The 15,265-nt window shown below is 40.7% G+C and overlaps 1 protein-coding gene across 1 annotated transcript; it reads left to right on the forward strand.

Moving 5' to 3' along the window:
- Positions 1-1,605: 1,605 nt before the first annotated feature.
- Positions 1,606-13,831, forward strand: LOC130569443 (flavin-containing monooxygenase 5-like). Its single transcript, XM_057359100.1, has 9 exons — positions 1,606-1,672; positions 2,461-2,617; positions 3,058-3,246; positions 3,370-3,535; positions 8,832-8,974; positions 10,955-11,154; positions 11,306-11,661; positions 13,142-13,214; positions 13,384-13,831. The coding sequence occupies exons 2-9, from the start codon at positions 2,486-2,488 to the stop codon at positions 13,817-13,819; spliced, it is 1,695 nt and encodes a 564-aa protein (XP_057215083.1). The 5' UTR covers positions 1,606-1,672; positions 2,461-2,485; the 3' UTR covers positions 13,820-13,831.
- Positions 13,832-15,265: the final 1,434 nt, after the last annotated feature.

The following is a 15,265-nucleotide window of genomic DNA, read 5'->3' on the forward strand; positions in this document are numbered from 1 at the left end:
GCAGCGAACTGAAATAAGCTGTTTTGTATGAACCTGAGTGTGCACAATGCGTAAAAGCACCAAAAAAGAACATAAAGTTATCATAAAAACTTCTAAAATGATTAAACAAATATGTGCTTGTAGAAGCAGAAATATCAAGTTTCAATTTTGGAACAATGTTTCAGATGGTACGTATAGGTTTACGCAAGATCATTTTATGCAGTACTAAATGGTGTCCCTCTACTTTGAAAAATGTTATATTATGTAGGGTAAAAAAATGTGCACTGTTAAGATTTGATTTAATGTGCAATTTAATTACACGGTTGGAAAAAATATGAATTTTTATATTTTGTGTACAAGTTGTGTCCCGTTCATGTCTGTGATGTTACACCAATGGCTGCCAGACATTAAGAAAAGGGAGAATTATGTTTCTGGTGTGTAAAGGTTATTGCTGGTGATAGTTGATTCTTTTATCTCTCATTTTGTTAAATTTCTGACAGTTTCACACTATTAGAGTGGTGTTAGACTGATCTGACCCATTTTTATCATCAACAATGAATATTTATTTAAAATATTTTTGATTAATAATGTTTTATTAATAAAGCTGTAGCTCAGTGGTAAGAGCATGGGTCGTGGGTTCGATCCCAGGGGATTGCACATACTTAGAAACAAATATAGTCGCTTTTGAAATGCCTAAATGTAAAATGTAAATGTCCCATGTTCTTGAAATCATTAACAGCCTCCATTTTAGAAATGTCCGGATTGGTGCAAATTTGTTTGTGGTTTTACTGTCCGTGGAGTTACATGTGTTACGCAGTTGTGTAATTAAAATAATTTACAGATGTCAAAAATTCCAAAAGGTCCAGGCGTGCATTCCTGTCTCCAGCTCAAACTTCCATGTGAAATCTTACATTTAAATCCTGATCTACCCAGTTTTGAACATGGAAGATAGCCAAAGTTTAAATTTTTCAAGGTTTAGCCTACAATGGGTAAACAAATTATTCCAAATTAGAATTTCTTTACAGACTGCACTGGAAGAAATAATATTTATAGTAGGCCAATTCATTAAAATTAAACTAACTTAGAATGACATAAATTAGTATAGAAAACAGGTTAATGTATTTATAAATAATATTTCGTATTTTTTTTCTTTTTCTTATTGTTAGAACACTACGTTTATTTTACAAATAGGACGTTGTAGTGTGTAATCCGAAATTTAAATATTTACTGATGGTCAAGGTATGATGGTCAATCTCCGCCCTGTGGCAAAAGTGCAGGTGTTGCCAAATTTGGGGTAATCTCGCAAACGTGGCCTACTTTTAAACAGTTGTTGCATCTTTTTTTAGTTTGACAACTTTTGAACTTGTATTGAATCAATTACTTTTAAGTCTCATTTAATTGTGTCATTTAAGTGTCATTTAATTGTGCGTCATTTACATGTTATGCTAACAGGTTGCCGATCTTGTTGCTATTTATAATGTTTATAAAAACATCATTTTAATTTTTTGCATACTTTGAGTTTTCGTATTTGGGCCAAGGTAACTGGGATATTTTTTGGCTAGTTTTGAGAGGCCATTTTACCCTGTTTTGTTGCATAGATCTGGCAACCCTGAAAAGGGGTGTGGTGTAGTGTTCTATATGTTTCTTTCAGTGTAACTAACGTTACCGTGATCTACACTCACTGCTATTCTAGGTAAGACACAATGTAAAAAACTTTTCATTGATACAATTATCCTCGTTCGGAACGAAATACTTTCATTTCAACACAGGCGTACATTACAACATTGCTAATAAATTGTTTATACGAATCCGGCTGAAAACCCTGTTGTTCACATCCAGATTTACCGTTATGGTTAAGTTTCACAAATATTTACTGCGAATTGTAGCTTTCGCAACACAGTTTTTGAAATGTACTGTAAATAACATGCGCAAAACGATGCGATCGCATCGTGTGTATCGCTGTACACACGATTATATAAGAACAAGGACCACTATGCAACATTACACGTTACACGCCGATAAGCTTGTATAACTATTACAAAAAAAACTGTCCACGAGAAAAAAGAGCTCTCGAATGCTTTCTACACTGTTTAAAGAAGAACTAATAGTATCTGGACTACACTTAATGCAGGCAGCAGTGTGACCAACTTCATGTAAAACTATTTTATTTAGATATTTTATTTTATGCATGTGACGTTTTTATGACCTTTTTGAAACGTATAAGCTTGACACACTTACTGAAAGCTTATCACATTGCTGGATGAAATTGACAATAATTGTAAACAAACAAACCCCAAACTCGTAATGTTGAAAAAGTTAATGCTGATATTATTTGTGAACTGTACAATACAACTTGTGCCTCAGCAAAATAAAGCTCATGTGTTTGATCCCAGGGAACACACATACTAGTGAAAAAATGTAGTCAGCTCATTTTCAATCACAGATCTGATCTTCAGAATTTTTTTATCTCCTTTTTTTAAGTGTTGCCTAAAGGTTGTAAGTCAACATGGCTAAGCGTGTTGCTGTGATTGGAGGTGGAACCTCTGGGATGACCTGCATCAAATGTTGCCTGGATGAAGGTCTGGAACCGGTGTGTTTTGAGAGCAGTGATGACATTGGAGGACTCTGGAGATTTAGGGTACAAGAACTGATTAACCTGTCTCTCTAATTAATGAGTACCACAAACATTCACCCCATAAAATATTATTTAAATAAATCTTTAAATAGAAATAGGTTGTGTCTTTTTTAAAAACTGCATGACCAGCAAAGGGGGTCAGCAAAGTTTAGGTGATCATCAAACACTTCCCTTAGTTTCTGTCTTACTTGGATAACAGTATTATTGTTTAACCCAGCTGTAGGGTACAGAGGTCAGGCTGGAACAACAGATAAAGAACTGTCATTACAGCACAGGGTATAGCTGAATATCATCTGTATATGAGAAGCTGTAAAAATATACACATAAAATGTGTAGGGTAGGAGGGGACCAAGCACTGAACCCTGTGGAACACCAGAATCAGAACAGGATTACACAAGATTCTGTCCAGCTGATCCTGTTTGCTTCATTTTTCTCTATATTAGGAAAATCCAGATCCCGAGCAGGCCAGCATTTACTTCTCTTTGATTATCAACACTGCTAAGGAGATGATGTGTTACAGTGATTTCCCCATCCCTGCACACTTCCCAAATTTCATGCACCACTCTCTCATCATGGATTACTTCCGCATGTATGCTGAACACTTTCAGCTTACTCGGCACATCCGCTTCCAGGTCAGGCATGCACAGTTACTGTATAATGAATGGCACTGTCAAAACTAGAATATAAATATAGATTAAATACGCTTAAATATGGAGGGATATTACATGATCACATATTTATTTGGGCTTTCTTAGACAAAAGTCCTTTATGTCACACCAAGGCCAGACTTCCCTCACTCTGGCCAATGGGATGTAGAAACAGAGTCTAAGGATGGCAAGAGGGAAAAGCAGGTGTTTGATGCTGTGATGGTCTGCACAGGTCACCACTGTCGCCCTCACCTCCCTCTACAGGACTTTCCAGGTACAACACAGAATAATGACAAAGCAAAAACAGTTTACTCTGAGCAAAGTGCAACATAATATCGATGGCAGGTCAAATTGGGTCACACACCATAAACACAGACTGGCATTTTTTAGGTGTACAAGTGTCATTTAGTCTTATCACAATTCCCTTGTAAGCAGAAATGCATTTCACGTTAAAAGCAACTATTGTTTAGAATTAGTATGTTTTCTGGGCTTGCAAATACAGTAGAGCTGTCATTAAACATTTGGCTGGCAATTACATTATTTTTGGTCTCGAAAATGTTCTAGTCGGTCTCGTCCGAGTCCAGCGATATATGTTTTATTTTCTCCTTAAAAACAAAACATTGATAGAGCAATATTCTTGTGATCCGAAAACTAATGATCCGAAAACTGTTGCCGACTCTCGACTCTAGAACGAGAGCTGCGCGTGCTCATAAGTTCTCTTTTCACACAGCAGTTCAGTTCAGTGTGTGCTGTTGTTGTAACTAAATAACTCTGGTATATTGGTTCAAATCCGCGGGACTGTCATGCACGCCAGAAAGTGAATAACTGAATTAATTTGTGGATAATATTAAGTGTTTACGGGAGACGCTAAACGGGAACGATTCAGCTGAACTGGTTCCACCGGTTCACTAAAAAGAAAGAACCGGTTCAAATGAACGATTCGTCCGCGGCGCGAACAAGCGTCAATCATTCATCAGGCACGATGTCAGCGAGCAGTGGCATAATACAGATTGGTTTTACAAACCATAATAAATGTATCGACAGTGCGCTTAAAAGGAAACTTTTTGCAACAAAACTTTCCCCAAAACATGTGGGACAACATCCAATTTCGTAAGACACCTGCAAAGGCATCACAAAGAGAGGTAAGTTAATGCCATGTTTCAGAGTTAGCATTGCATTTGAGTATTTTAGAAAGTTTGGAAAGTAGGGCTTAAAGATAAGATTGATCGTATTTTTATTGTCATTGTGATGAACATGTTATTTAAGGATGGGCACCGACGTGCTTATAAACGTGCTTATAAACGTGCTTATAAACGAGCCGTTGAGCCTCTGCTCTTTCAAGCGGCTTCTCTATCGAACACGCACGTGCACGGGCAGGCATGCTCACGCACGCACGCACACACACACATGCACAAAAGTGTTCATTGCTGCACAACCTTGCTGTTAGGAGGGCTGATAAAAAAGTTCCTTAAAAATGTAATAAACAGTTACACTTCGGCTTTGTGACTTTAGTGCTATACCTATAGTAAAAATAAAATGACCTTATTTTATCTGCTTTTTGATCATTACAAACAATAATGAAAATGATTATCTTAGAATAGAAGATATGCTGTCTCTTGCATCACATAAATTATCAATAGTTAAGTATGTGGTCTTGTAGTCATGATTTTTTTCTGTCTCTGTCTTGACTGTCTCAATTGGACTCGGTCTTGACTTGGACTCGAACCTCTTTGGACTCGGACTTGACTTGGACTCGAACCTCTTTGGACTCGGACTTGCCTTGACTCGAACCTCTTTGGACTCGGACTTGACCTGGACTTGTCTTGGACTCGACAATGGTGGACTTGACTACAGCCCTAGCTAGAGATGGAAACTTGAGTTTGAGACTCTAAATTCCCTTATTTATAATGGCAAATAATGGCTCAACTGACAGATGTCAGTGACTTAACTAATAATTGTCCTCTGATCACAGTGTATACAAACATATATGCAATAACAATTCAGGAATGTAAACTTTTACATTTACATTTAGTTATTTAGCAGACGCTTTTATCCAAAGCGACTTACAAAGAGTATAAGGAGCAATAAGCGATATGTCATACAGGAGCAATAATGCAATAGGTGCCAATACAAAGTTACTAGTTTTAACAAAAGCTAGACCACTACCTGTTGAGAGAAAGCGAGAGGGTTAGTGTGTTTTTTTTTTTCTTCATTTGTCTGTCAAGTATTCACAGAAGAGGTGGGTTTTAAGTAGTTTTTTTGAATGTTGTGAGAGATGTGGTTGACCGGACCGAATTAGGAAGAATGTTCCACCAGAAAGGAGTTGTGAATGAGAATGAGCGGGAAAGCGATTTACTGCCCTTATGGGAAGGCAGTACAAGACGCCGCTGGTTTGTAGAACGCAGGGATCTTGATGGGGTGTAGGAGTGTAGGAGGGTGTGAAAGTATGTCGGTGCAGATCCAGTGATAGTCCTGTAGGCAAGCATTAGTGACTTGAATCTGATACGGGCTTCAACCGGTAGCCAGTGGAGGGAGATGAAAAGGGGCGTCACATGAGCCCTTTTGGGCTGTTGGAAGATGAGGCGTGCTGCTGCGTTCTGAACCAGCTGGAGCGGTTTGATAGCCTTTGCAGGAAGACCAGCAAGGAGAGCATTGCAGTAGTCCAACCTTGAGATTACCAGGGCCTGGACAAGGAGTTGTGCCGCATGCTCACTAGGGTCTATCTCACTAGGGTCTAACCTTTCTAATGCTGAATAAGGCATATCGGCATGACCGCAATGTGATCATTGAAGGACAGCTGTTCATCAAATATGACTCCGAGGTTCCTGGCTGTTTTGGAAGGAGTAATTGTGGTATTGCCAAGTTGGATGGTGAGATCGTGTTGCACCGTGGGGTGTGCCGGAAACATGAGTAGTTCTGTCTTGGCAGGATTCAGCTGGAGGTGATGCTCTTTCATCCAAGCCGAGATGTCCTCTAGGCAGGCAGTAATGCGAGCTGCTACAGTGGTATCGTCTGGGTGAAACGAGATGTAGATCTGGGTGTCGTCAGCATAACAGTGATAGGAGAAGCCATGTGTCCGTATGATAGGTCCCAAGGATGACGTATAGATTGAAAAAAATAGCGGTCCAAGCACCGATCCCTGAGGGACCCCAGTGATCATGTGGTGGGCAGTGGACAGCGAGCCCCTCCATGACACCCTGAAGGATCTGCCGGAGAGGTAGGATTTGAACCAGCGGAGAGGAGAGCCTGAGATTCCTAGTGATGACAGGGTTGCTAGCAGTATCTGGTGATTGACAGTGTCAAACGCTGCAGATAGGTCTAGCAGAATCAGGACCGAGGATTTAGATTCCGCCTTGGCTAGCCGCAGTGCTTCTGTGACCGATAGCAGTGCAATCTCAGTGGAGTGGTTTGTTTTGAAGCCATACTGCTTGTCATCAAGTAGTTTGTTCTGGGATAGGTAGGACGACACCTGGTTGAAAGCTGCCCTTTCAAGTGTTTTTGCAATAAATTGGAGGAGAGAAACAGGTCTGTAACTGTCAGTAGTAGAGGAGTCCAATGTGGGTTTCTTCAGTAGGGGTGTGACCTGGGCCTGTTTGAATGTGGATGGAAAGGTGCCGGTGTTGATGATGTGTGTGAGTGCAGGTGCGAGTGTGCTGGATGTGGCCTGAAGGAGATGGGAGGGTATTGGGTCAAGGGGACAGGTGGTGGGGTGGCTGGAGAGAAGTCTGGTGACTTCAGTGTCAGTCAGTGGGGTGAAAGAGGAGAGTTCAATGTTTGAAGTGAGGGAGGTGTGTACCGAGGTCTGAGGTGCTAAGAATTGTTCGCTGATGGATGACGTTTTCTCAGTGAAAAATACAGCGAAGTCCTCCGCGGTCAAAGATGAAGTGGGTGGGGGAGGAGGGGGGCAAAGAAGAGAGTTAAACGTCTTGAAAAGCTGCCGAGTGTTAGGAGCATTGCTTACCTTGGTGGTATAGAAAGACGTTTTAGCTGTGGTAACACTAGCAGAGAAGGAGGACAGTAGTGACTGGTAGTCCCCTAGGTCAGCGGGATTCTTGGTCTTGCGCCATTTCCTTTCAGCAGCTCTGAGTGTACTCCGTTGTTCACGGAGGATGTCAGACAGCCAGGGGCAGGAGGGGGTGGCGCGGGCTGGTCTGGAGGACAGAGGACAAAGGTTATCTAGACAGGATGTAAGTGTTGAGCATAAGGTGTTGGTGGCGGTGTCAGCATCTAGAGATGCAAAGGGAAGAGAGGATGTGACTTTAGCAGAGAGGGTGCTAGGAGAGAGAGAGCGGAGGTTCCGTCTAAAATAAACGGGTGGTGGTGTTGGTGTAGTGCATATAGGAAGGAGTATGTTGAAAGTGATGAAGAAGTGGTCAGAAATGTGAAGCGGTGTGACTTGAATGTTATCTGTGGTGGAGTTACGGGTGTAGATGAGATCAAGCTGGTTTCCTGATCTGTGAGTACAGGCTGTGGCGAAGCGCGTGAGGTCGAACGAGGCGGTGAGGGTGTGGAAGTCAGAGGCATAGGGTTTCTCTAGGTGGATGTTGAAGTCCCCGAAGACTACAAGAGGGCCGCTATCCTCCGGGAATGATGAGAGCAACACATCTAACTCTTCAATGAAGTTGTGAAGAGGACCTGGGGGGCGGTAAACTACAACAACACTGAGCTGAGTGGGAAAAGTGATATTAACAGCATGGTATTCAAATGAATGGTTGTTGCATAGGGAAGATAGTGGGGAATATTTCCAATTATTGTTGATAAGCAAACCTGTGCCTCCTCCTCTTCCGGTTTGGCGGGGAGAGTGAGAGAAGGAGTAGTTTGTGGAGAGAGCAGCGGGTGTAGCTGAGTCTTCATGACGAATCCATGTCTCAGTAAGACCAAGAATGTGAATGTCAGACTGGCTGGCAAACGCATGGATGAAGTCAGTCTTGTTCACAGCTGACTGGCAGTTCCAGAGACCCATAGAGAGAGACAGAGGTGTAGAAGGGGATGTGTGAATGGGGACGCGCGTGAAAGTGAGCGCGTCGTGCCTTGCGTCTTGGGTGAGAACGCTGTATGTGGTGGAGTAAAGGAATAAACTTGAAACACATGGTGTTAGTATACACGTAAATAAAAACAAAGCTTATGTTAAATATAGTGATGCGCCTTGCTGGTGTCTTTGCTCGGTGGAGTCGCGCAGGTAGAGTCGCAGGTCTTTACACTCGTCGGTCTTCACACAAGAGAAGGGCTGACACTACCGCGCCAGCGCAGAGGCACTGCTTAAGTAAGTGTTGAGATTAGCGCGAACAGAATACAGCTGGAAGACGCCTTCTCGATTAGCAAAACAAAGCCTGAACGACTTGAATGGGCCACGGATCAAACAGCAAACAAACTTGCTCCGTGCGTTTTAAGTGCAAAATTATAATGTCAAGCCGTAAAGAGCGGCTAACGGCAATTAATTTAAATAATATGCTGATCGTAAGATGCTTTTAAATGAACATTTATTTATAAAACAAAAGTTTGTCTTTTACCTTTCTGTTTGGTCAATGTTTCTACATGTCTGTTCCATTACAGTGTCTGTTTGTTTCTAGGAATAGACACATTTAAGGGGAAATTCTTCCACAGCCGTGAATACAAAACCCCTGAAGAATGGAGAGGGAAGAGGGTAGTTGTGCTTGGCATTGGAAACTCTGGAGGAGATATTGCCGTGGAGCTGAGCAGAATGGCCAAACAGGTAATGGAAATAATTTTAGCGTGTAAATAACTACTCTTATACAGCAAGGGTTTCCAACCTTTTTATGTAATGTGGAGAAACCAGGCAAGCAAGGCAGCGGATCCAAATGCAGTATAAACATTTATTACAAATAAAACAGGACAAAACAAGTTAACCCAGAGATTGAATACATCCACAGACAGACTAAACTCCACATAAAAAGTCTGACAAAAGACATGGAAAACACTAGGGCTATATAAACAGAGGTTAACAAACGGGATAACAAGGGACACCTGAAACTAATGAACACACAACCAATAGAAAAAGGAACTAGAAAGAACTACAACACTAGACAGGAAACAATAACTAAGGGAGTAATACAAACTAAGTCCACAACACGATAATTAAGGTCACAAAACAAGAGAAAACGCACTGAAATCAAAACATTTTGTAAGTAGGACATAAAACTTTCTGGAGAAAAATACTATTTGCCTATTTTCCTAGGCTGAACTAAAGCACGTGCGCTAGAGATGCGTGGATGAGCTAAAATGTCACCCGCATCCGCTGCTTCAAATAAATGATCCGCCCGCCACCCGCCCGCACATATAATTTTCTCTGAAAATTTTTTTTCTCCGCACCCGTTCGTCACTTTAATTACTTAATTCTTTGTTTTAAGCATGATAGTATTCAGATTCAGTGACGTTAGAACTAATCTGCCAATCTCTGATAGTAAAATAATATGCTGATCGTAAGATGCTTTTAAATGAACATTTATTTATAAAACAAAAGTTTGTCTTTGGCCAGATTAGCCTACATTTTCTTAATAAAATAAGCACAGGCTTTACTCCCTTCTGTCACTGCAACACACAAACACACACAAATTACTGGATAACAGTAAGTTTTCTAGCACTGTTTATGTCTGCAACTGCTTAAATCTAATCTTTCGATTTAGCACACACATGATGTACCATATTCGAGGTACCAGTCTTGTGGCTTTCATATACATACAGTGCCTCACAGTCGTTGCATATTACATACCCAGCACTTGATTCATCCTCATTAACCACTTGGCTAAAACGCTCCCACACGGTACTTTTCTTTCTTTTGTTTTGTTTTTAATTCTCCCTTTTAAAATTTCTCTCGGATCTGTTTCGCCTCCATTACTGCTTTAAGAAATGGACCCCCTCTACCGCCACTATGTGTATATTTCTTTTAAATGAGTGCAAATTAGCGTCTGCCTGATGAAAAAGGCATTTAAAATGCATTTGTATTTTTAGAGAAATTTAGTTAATATTTGTATGTGATCTCATCCACCTGCGAACCACCTGCAATTAATCAGAAGGTTTTTTTTTATTACCCGATCCACCAGACCCGCAGATCATCCGCAGTGCCCGCGGATTTAACCGCCATCCACTCATCACTAACGTGCGCACCCATTGCCAACAAAACACAGACATCACTTTCACTCACCGCATGCGGTTCATGTCCGGCATCTTTTAGTGCTGGGACGGCTCCATATATCAGTCTCAAACGATCTCCAAATCCAGTGTTATATCCACCATTTATATAACATTCATCACCCAAATGCAGTGAACAAACAAACACCTGAACTTCGCGAACGTATGCTCTCTCTCTCTCTCTCTCTCTCCTGCACACAAGTGAAAGTGACGTCTGCGCATGCTCCTTCTCCTGCTCTCCTTGCTGCCGCATGGGCGTGCCGCATGCTTTTCCCGGAGAATTGGGACTAAGAAAAATTGTTACGAAACAGTTTTATATGTTCGAAAAAAAACTTCCCGAAACCTGTACGATTGCTGGGGGAGTGTATCGAGCACAGATATATTACGTAATACGCCCAAGAAATCAAAGGCCTCAAATCATATGGTCATTTTATTTAGGTCAGATGTCATTGTGTTGGATAAGATTGTCACTCTTATAGAAGCTTGCAAACAATTAGTTATATAGCCACTAATCAGATTACTTATTCTCTTACCTCAATTCCAGGTTTATCTGAGCACCCGGAAAGGTTCTTGGATTATAAATCGTGTCGGACCCAGTGGTGTTCCTTCAGATATGATCTTTAATATTAGAGCATTTATGTGGCTTCAGAAATTGTTGCCAAATGGATTTATCAACAATATGGGAGAGAAACAACTCAATCAAAGATTCAATCACAAGCTGTATGGACTGCAGCCTGCCCACAGGTACATATAAAGACTTCAGACTTGGTCAGTCTTGGCTTCAGGATTGCTTTTTTCTATTAATCATATTTGGTATAATATACTGCAGCATCGACCATTCAAGTATCTTCCTCACCACTGGATTGTACTGTAAGTGTTGTTGTTTTTCCTCCAGACTTTTCAGCCAACATCCCATGGTCAATGATGATTTACCGAACCGCATTCTCTCTGGTACGGTCATGGTCAAGCCGAACGTGCGAGAGTTTCGTGGTTCAAGTGTGGTGTTTGAGGATGGCACCATTGAGGACAACATCGATCTGGTGGTGTTTTGTACAGGCTACACTTTCTCATTCCCCTTCCTCTCTTCACATATAACTCCTGTCTCTAAGAATAAGGTGTCCCTGTACAAATATATATATCCAACAAACCTTGAGCGCCCAACTTTGGCTGTGATTGGTCTGATTCAGCCTCTGGGAGCCATTATGCCAATCTCTGAGATTCAAGCACGCTGGGCCACGCGAGTTTTTAAAGGTAACAAACATGCTGCTGAACTAATAAATAGGGAAATACAGGGTGGTTTTTTATTAAAGGACTCATCGGATGAGCACTTTCAACAAGTTGGTATGATTTATTACGGTCTTCATGAAATGTCTGGAACATATTTTGCTTAAAAACACAAAATGGCTGTGTAAACAAAATCCTTTTTGCCTCGTCAAAAACCAGCTATGCTCACAGCAACCCGTTTTGGTGCATGTCTCTTTAAATGATAATGAGTTAGAGCGCACCCCACCCCCTTTCCGTCCGGCGTGTCAATAGAACACACGTGTAGTACTGCCATGGTAATTGTTTAGCTAAATTATGTTTCCTGAACTCCTCTGCGGTAAGTTTCATTTTAAAAGTCTCAAATCATTCGTCCGGAGACTAAAAAATACGTCACAGCAAACAGCGCATCTTAATGCGCTCACGTTGTGCGTGTATGCTAGCCTAAAATCCACAGAATGCGCACCTGGAGATCTCAGCGGAATTACAGTACGTGGATTTTAGCATGTGTCCTTGACAAGTTATAACGTTACACACACAACGTGAGAGCATAACTAGTATGCTGTGACAGATTTTTCTGCCTAAAGACTTGATACGTTTAAAACGAAACTAACCGCTGTGCCAAATAACATATACATATAAAGTTTAACACTGGCTTTGAATGTTCTATTTAGCCGTCACTGACTTAGCTCCCTTCGCTATCATATGCTAACGTTATCCTCCTATATATACGGTACATGTACGTCAATTCAGACTGTTGATAAATATTACTTACATCAGCAGATTTGTCTCGTTCAGTTGGTCTCGATCCCTCTTAAGGAACAACTTTGAAGCTAATCCTGATTATACTGTCCCAGGTTGATAAAGCACTCCGGCTTGAAGTGATTCACGCAAACAAGCAGGTTTTTACTTATGGTTTCTGAGGGATTTCCACTAAAAATAAAATAAATCCGCGCCTGTCTCTTCCGAGGTTAGGACTCTGTGCGTCGACTACATTGCATGTTGTCCACGAACTTTTGCCATGGCATCACGTACACCACTGTCGCTTGTGAAAACAACAATGGCGGCAGTGCCGTGGGTGGAATTGTGTAGATTAAGGGGTGGTAATATTATAATAAGATCCTGCTTTTACGTGTTTGTCATGTTTTCTGGGTTGCTAGATGCACCTGGGACCCGATTATAGCACTTAAACACAGAAAAATTTGGATTTTCATCCAATGACTCCTTTAACTAATGTATATCTTTAATGGATAAAAGTTTTATGAAAAGTACTGGTAACATTTTATAATAAGTATACATTAATAAAGTAATTGTAAATCATTAATAATAGTTTATAAATAATATTGTCTCAACATTGCTGAAAATAAGATTTTACTTTTATTTACATGTAAATACATCACGGAAAATGTAATCTTGGCATGCTTTTAAATAAACTGTGTTTTATATAACAAATTGTGATATGTTTACTTAGGACTTTGCAAGCTGCCTTCAATGAGTGCAATGCTGAAAGACATTAAAGCAAAAGAGGAGGAAATGGCTCAAAGGTTCTACACACTTAACACCTTACATGAACAGATAATACATTAACATCAGGGGAGTTGCTAGACCTGAAGCTCTACTGGGGCACAGGATCCCATGATTAACATTATAATTTTATATCCCAGTGTGTTGTCTGAGTGTTTCTTGGTAACTCATAATAATACTCTCATGCAGGTATGTAGCTACACAGAGGCACACCATCCAGGTGGACTACATCCCGTACATGGATGAAATTGCTAAAGAAGTTGGCATTCGACCTTCCATTCTAAAGTTGCTCCTGACAGACCCTAGACTGGGTTTAAAAGTGGTCTTTGGGCCCTGCACCCCGTACCAGTTTCGCTTGTGTGGACCCGGCCGATGGGAAGGTGCACGGCAGGCCATCCTGACGCAGTGGGAGAGAGTCGCTAAGCCCCTAAAAACACGCCATGTACCCGAGCAGAAGTCCCACCGATCCTCTGTCTCACTCGTGTTCTCAGTTTCTGTTGCAGCTCTGTTCTCCGCTCTGTATTACAGCAGGGCCAGTCTGTACACACTCATATCAGACCCTTCAGTCATCCTGGACAAGATAAGGGCTTATATACCATGGCCAGTGCCCACAAAACGATCATGAAACATGGCACACATAAAAGCTGACAGTATAACAAGTGTCCCTTAAAGTGAGTGCCCAAAGTGAGGTCCAATGTACTATAGGTGATTTTGCTCAGTAGAACAGTATAAAGATTTTACGTGAAGCCTTAGTGAGTCCATAGATGCCATTACTTTAAATTTAAAAAGCAGATACAGGTAACAATAAACTAAGTGCTGTGGCTCCTAACAATTTATTGAGGTCTTATAAAGTGAAACAGTCAGTCCGTGCAAGTAACTGAACATTATCTACAACAGTGGTTCTCAAACTGGGGACCCCAAGATGGATCTAGGGGTTCTACAGTTTTGTGGCTTTTTTATGAAATAGAGAAATTTATGATAACTTTTGTGCAATCAAACATCAGGAAAATATGACCAACCAAAAGAATAGATGTTCTAGCATTGTACATTTAAATACTTTTTTGGTTTAATTTAAATTCGATGTTTAAGATCATCTTTTTGGGGGGGTCACAAAGCGATTTGTTAAAACAATATTATTAACGATAACCAGCCTTCATTTAAGAATTTCTAAAAGTGGGAATTCTAAAGGGAGATGGGCAAGTGCATAGTTTTGTTTTTGTATTATTGTAGTTTTATTAATATTTAGAATTAGCTTTTATTTTTAGATTTGTATTTTAGCAGTTTTGTTATATGTGTCACGGTTCTGTTGTTTTGTTTTGGTTTCGTTCAATGTTCTTGTTCAACTGTTTTCATTCATTAGTTCCCTTGGTTGTTAATTGCACCTCACCTGTTTCTGTTCTCCCTGATTGCGTTCTCCCTTGTATTTAATGTTGCCTTGACATACTCTAGGAAATTAGATAATTCCCACTTCAACCCGGAAGTAATGTCTGGATTTAGTAACATTAATAGCATTAAGTAACATTAAAACATTAATGTAACTAATGATTTAGTAGCATTAAAGCATTATAAGTATCTGCTAAGATTAAAAGAGCACCGTTCCATAAATTATTTCTGGGTTGAATTTCCTAGAGCACGTAAAGGCAGCATAAGAACTGTGTTTGCTTCAGTTCCTTTGTCCGGTATTGTGTTTATGTTTTATGTGTGGTTCTGTTCCTGATTGCCTTTGTGGATTTATTAAATAACCGTTTTGGATTCTACTCCGTTGTTGTGCGCTGCTTGTATAGGCTACCTGCTACACGTTACAGAATACCAGACCGAAAAACAAGACTTCAAAGCGGTGTTTTTCCTTTTTTGTTTTTGTTCATTTTGTCACCTCTCTCGGGATGGATCTCCCAGCAGTTCAGCCCCTTTGCTTGGCGTTCAGCCCCTTTTCTTTGTTGGAAAGTCATACTCTGGACGTTTTAGATCCGGCGTGCCTTACGAACTTCCCGGATCGCTCGCTCTGTGCTTTTTTACCACACCTGCTGGAGCGAGTGATCGAAGGCACGCTTCTAGTGGACGGTCCTAAAAA

The sequence above is a fragment of the Triplophysa rosa genome, linkage group LG18 (genome assembly GCF_024868665.1).
Source record: "Triplophysa rosa linkage group LG18, Trosa_1v2, whole genome shotgun sequence".
NCBI lineage: Eukaryota > Metazoa > Chordata > Actinopteri > Cypriniformes > Nemacheilidae > Triplophysa > Triplophysa rosa.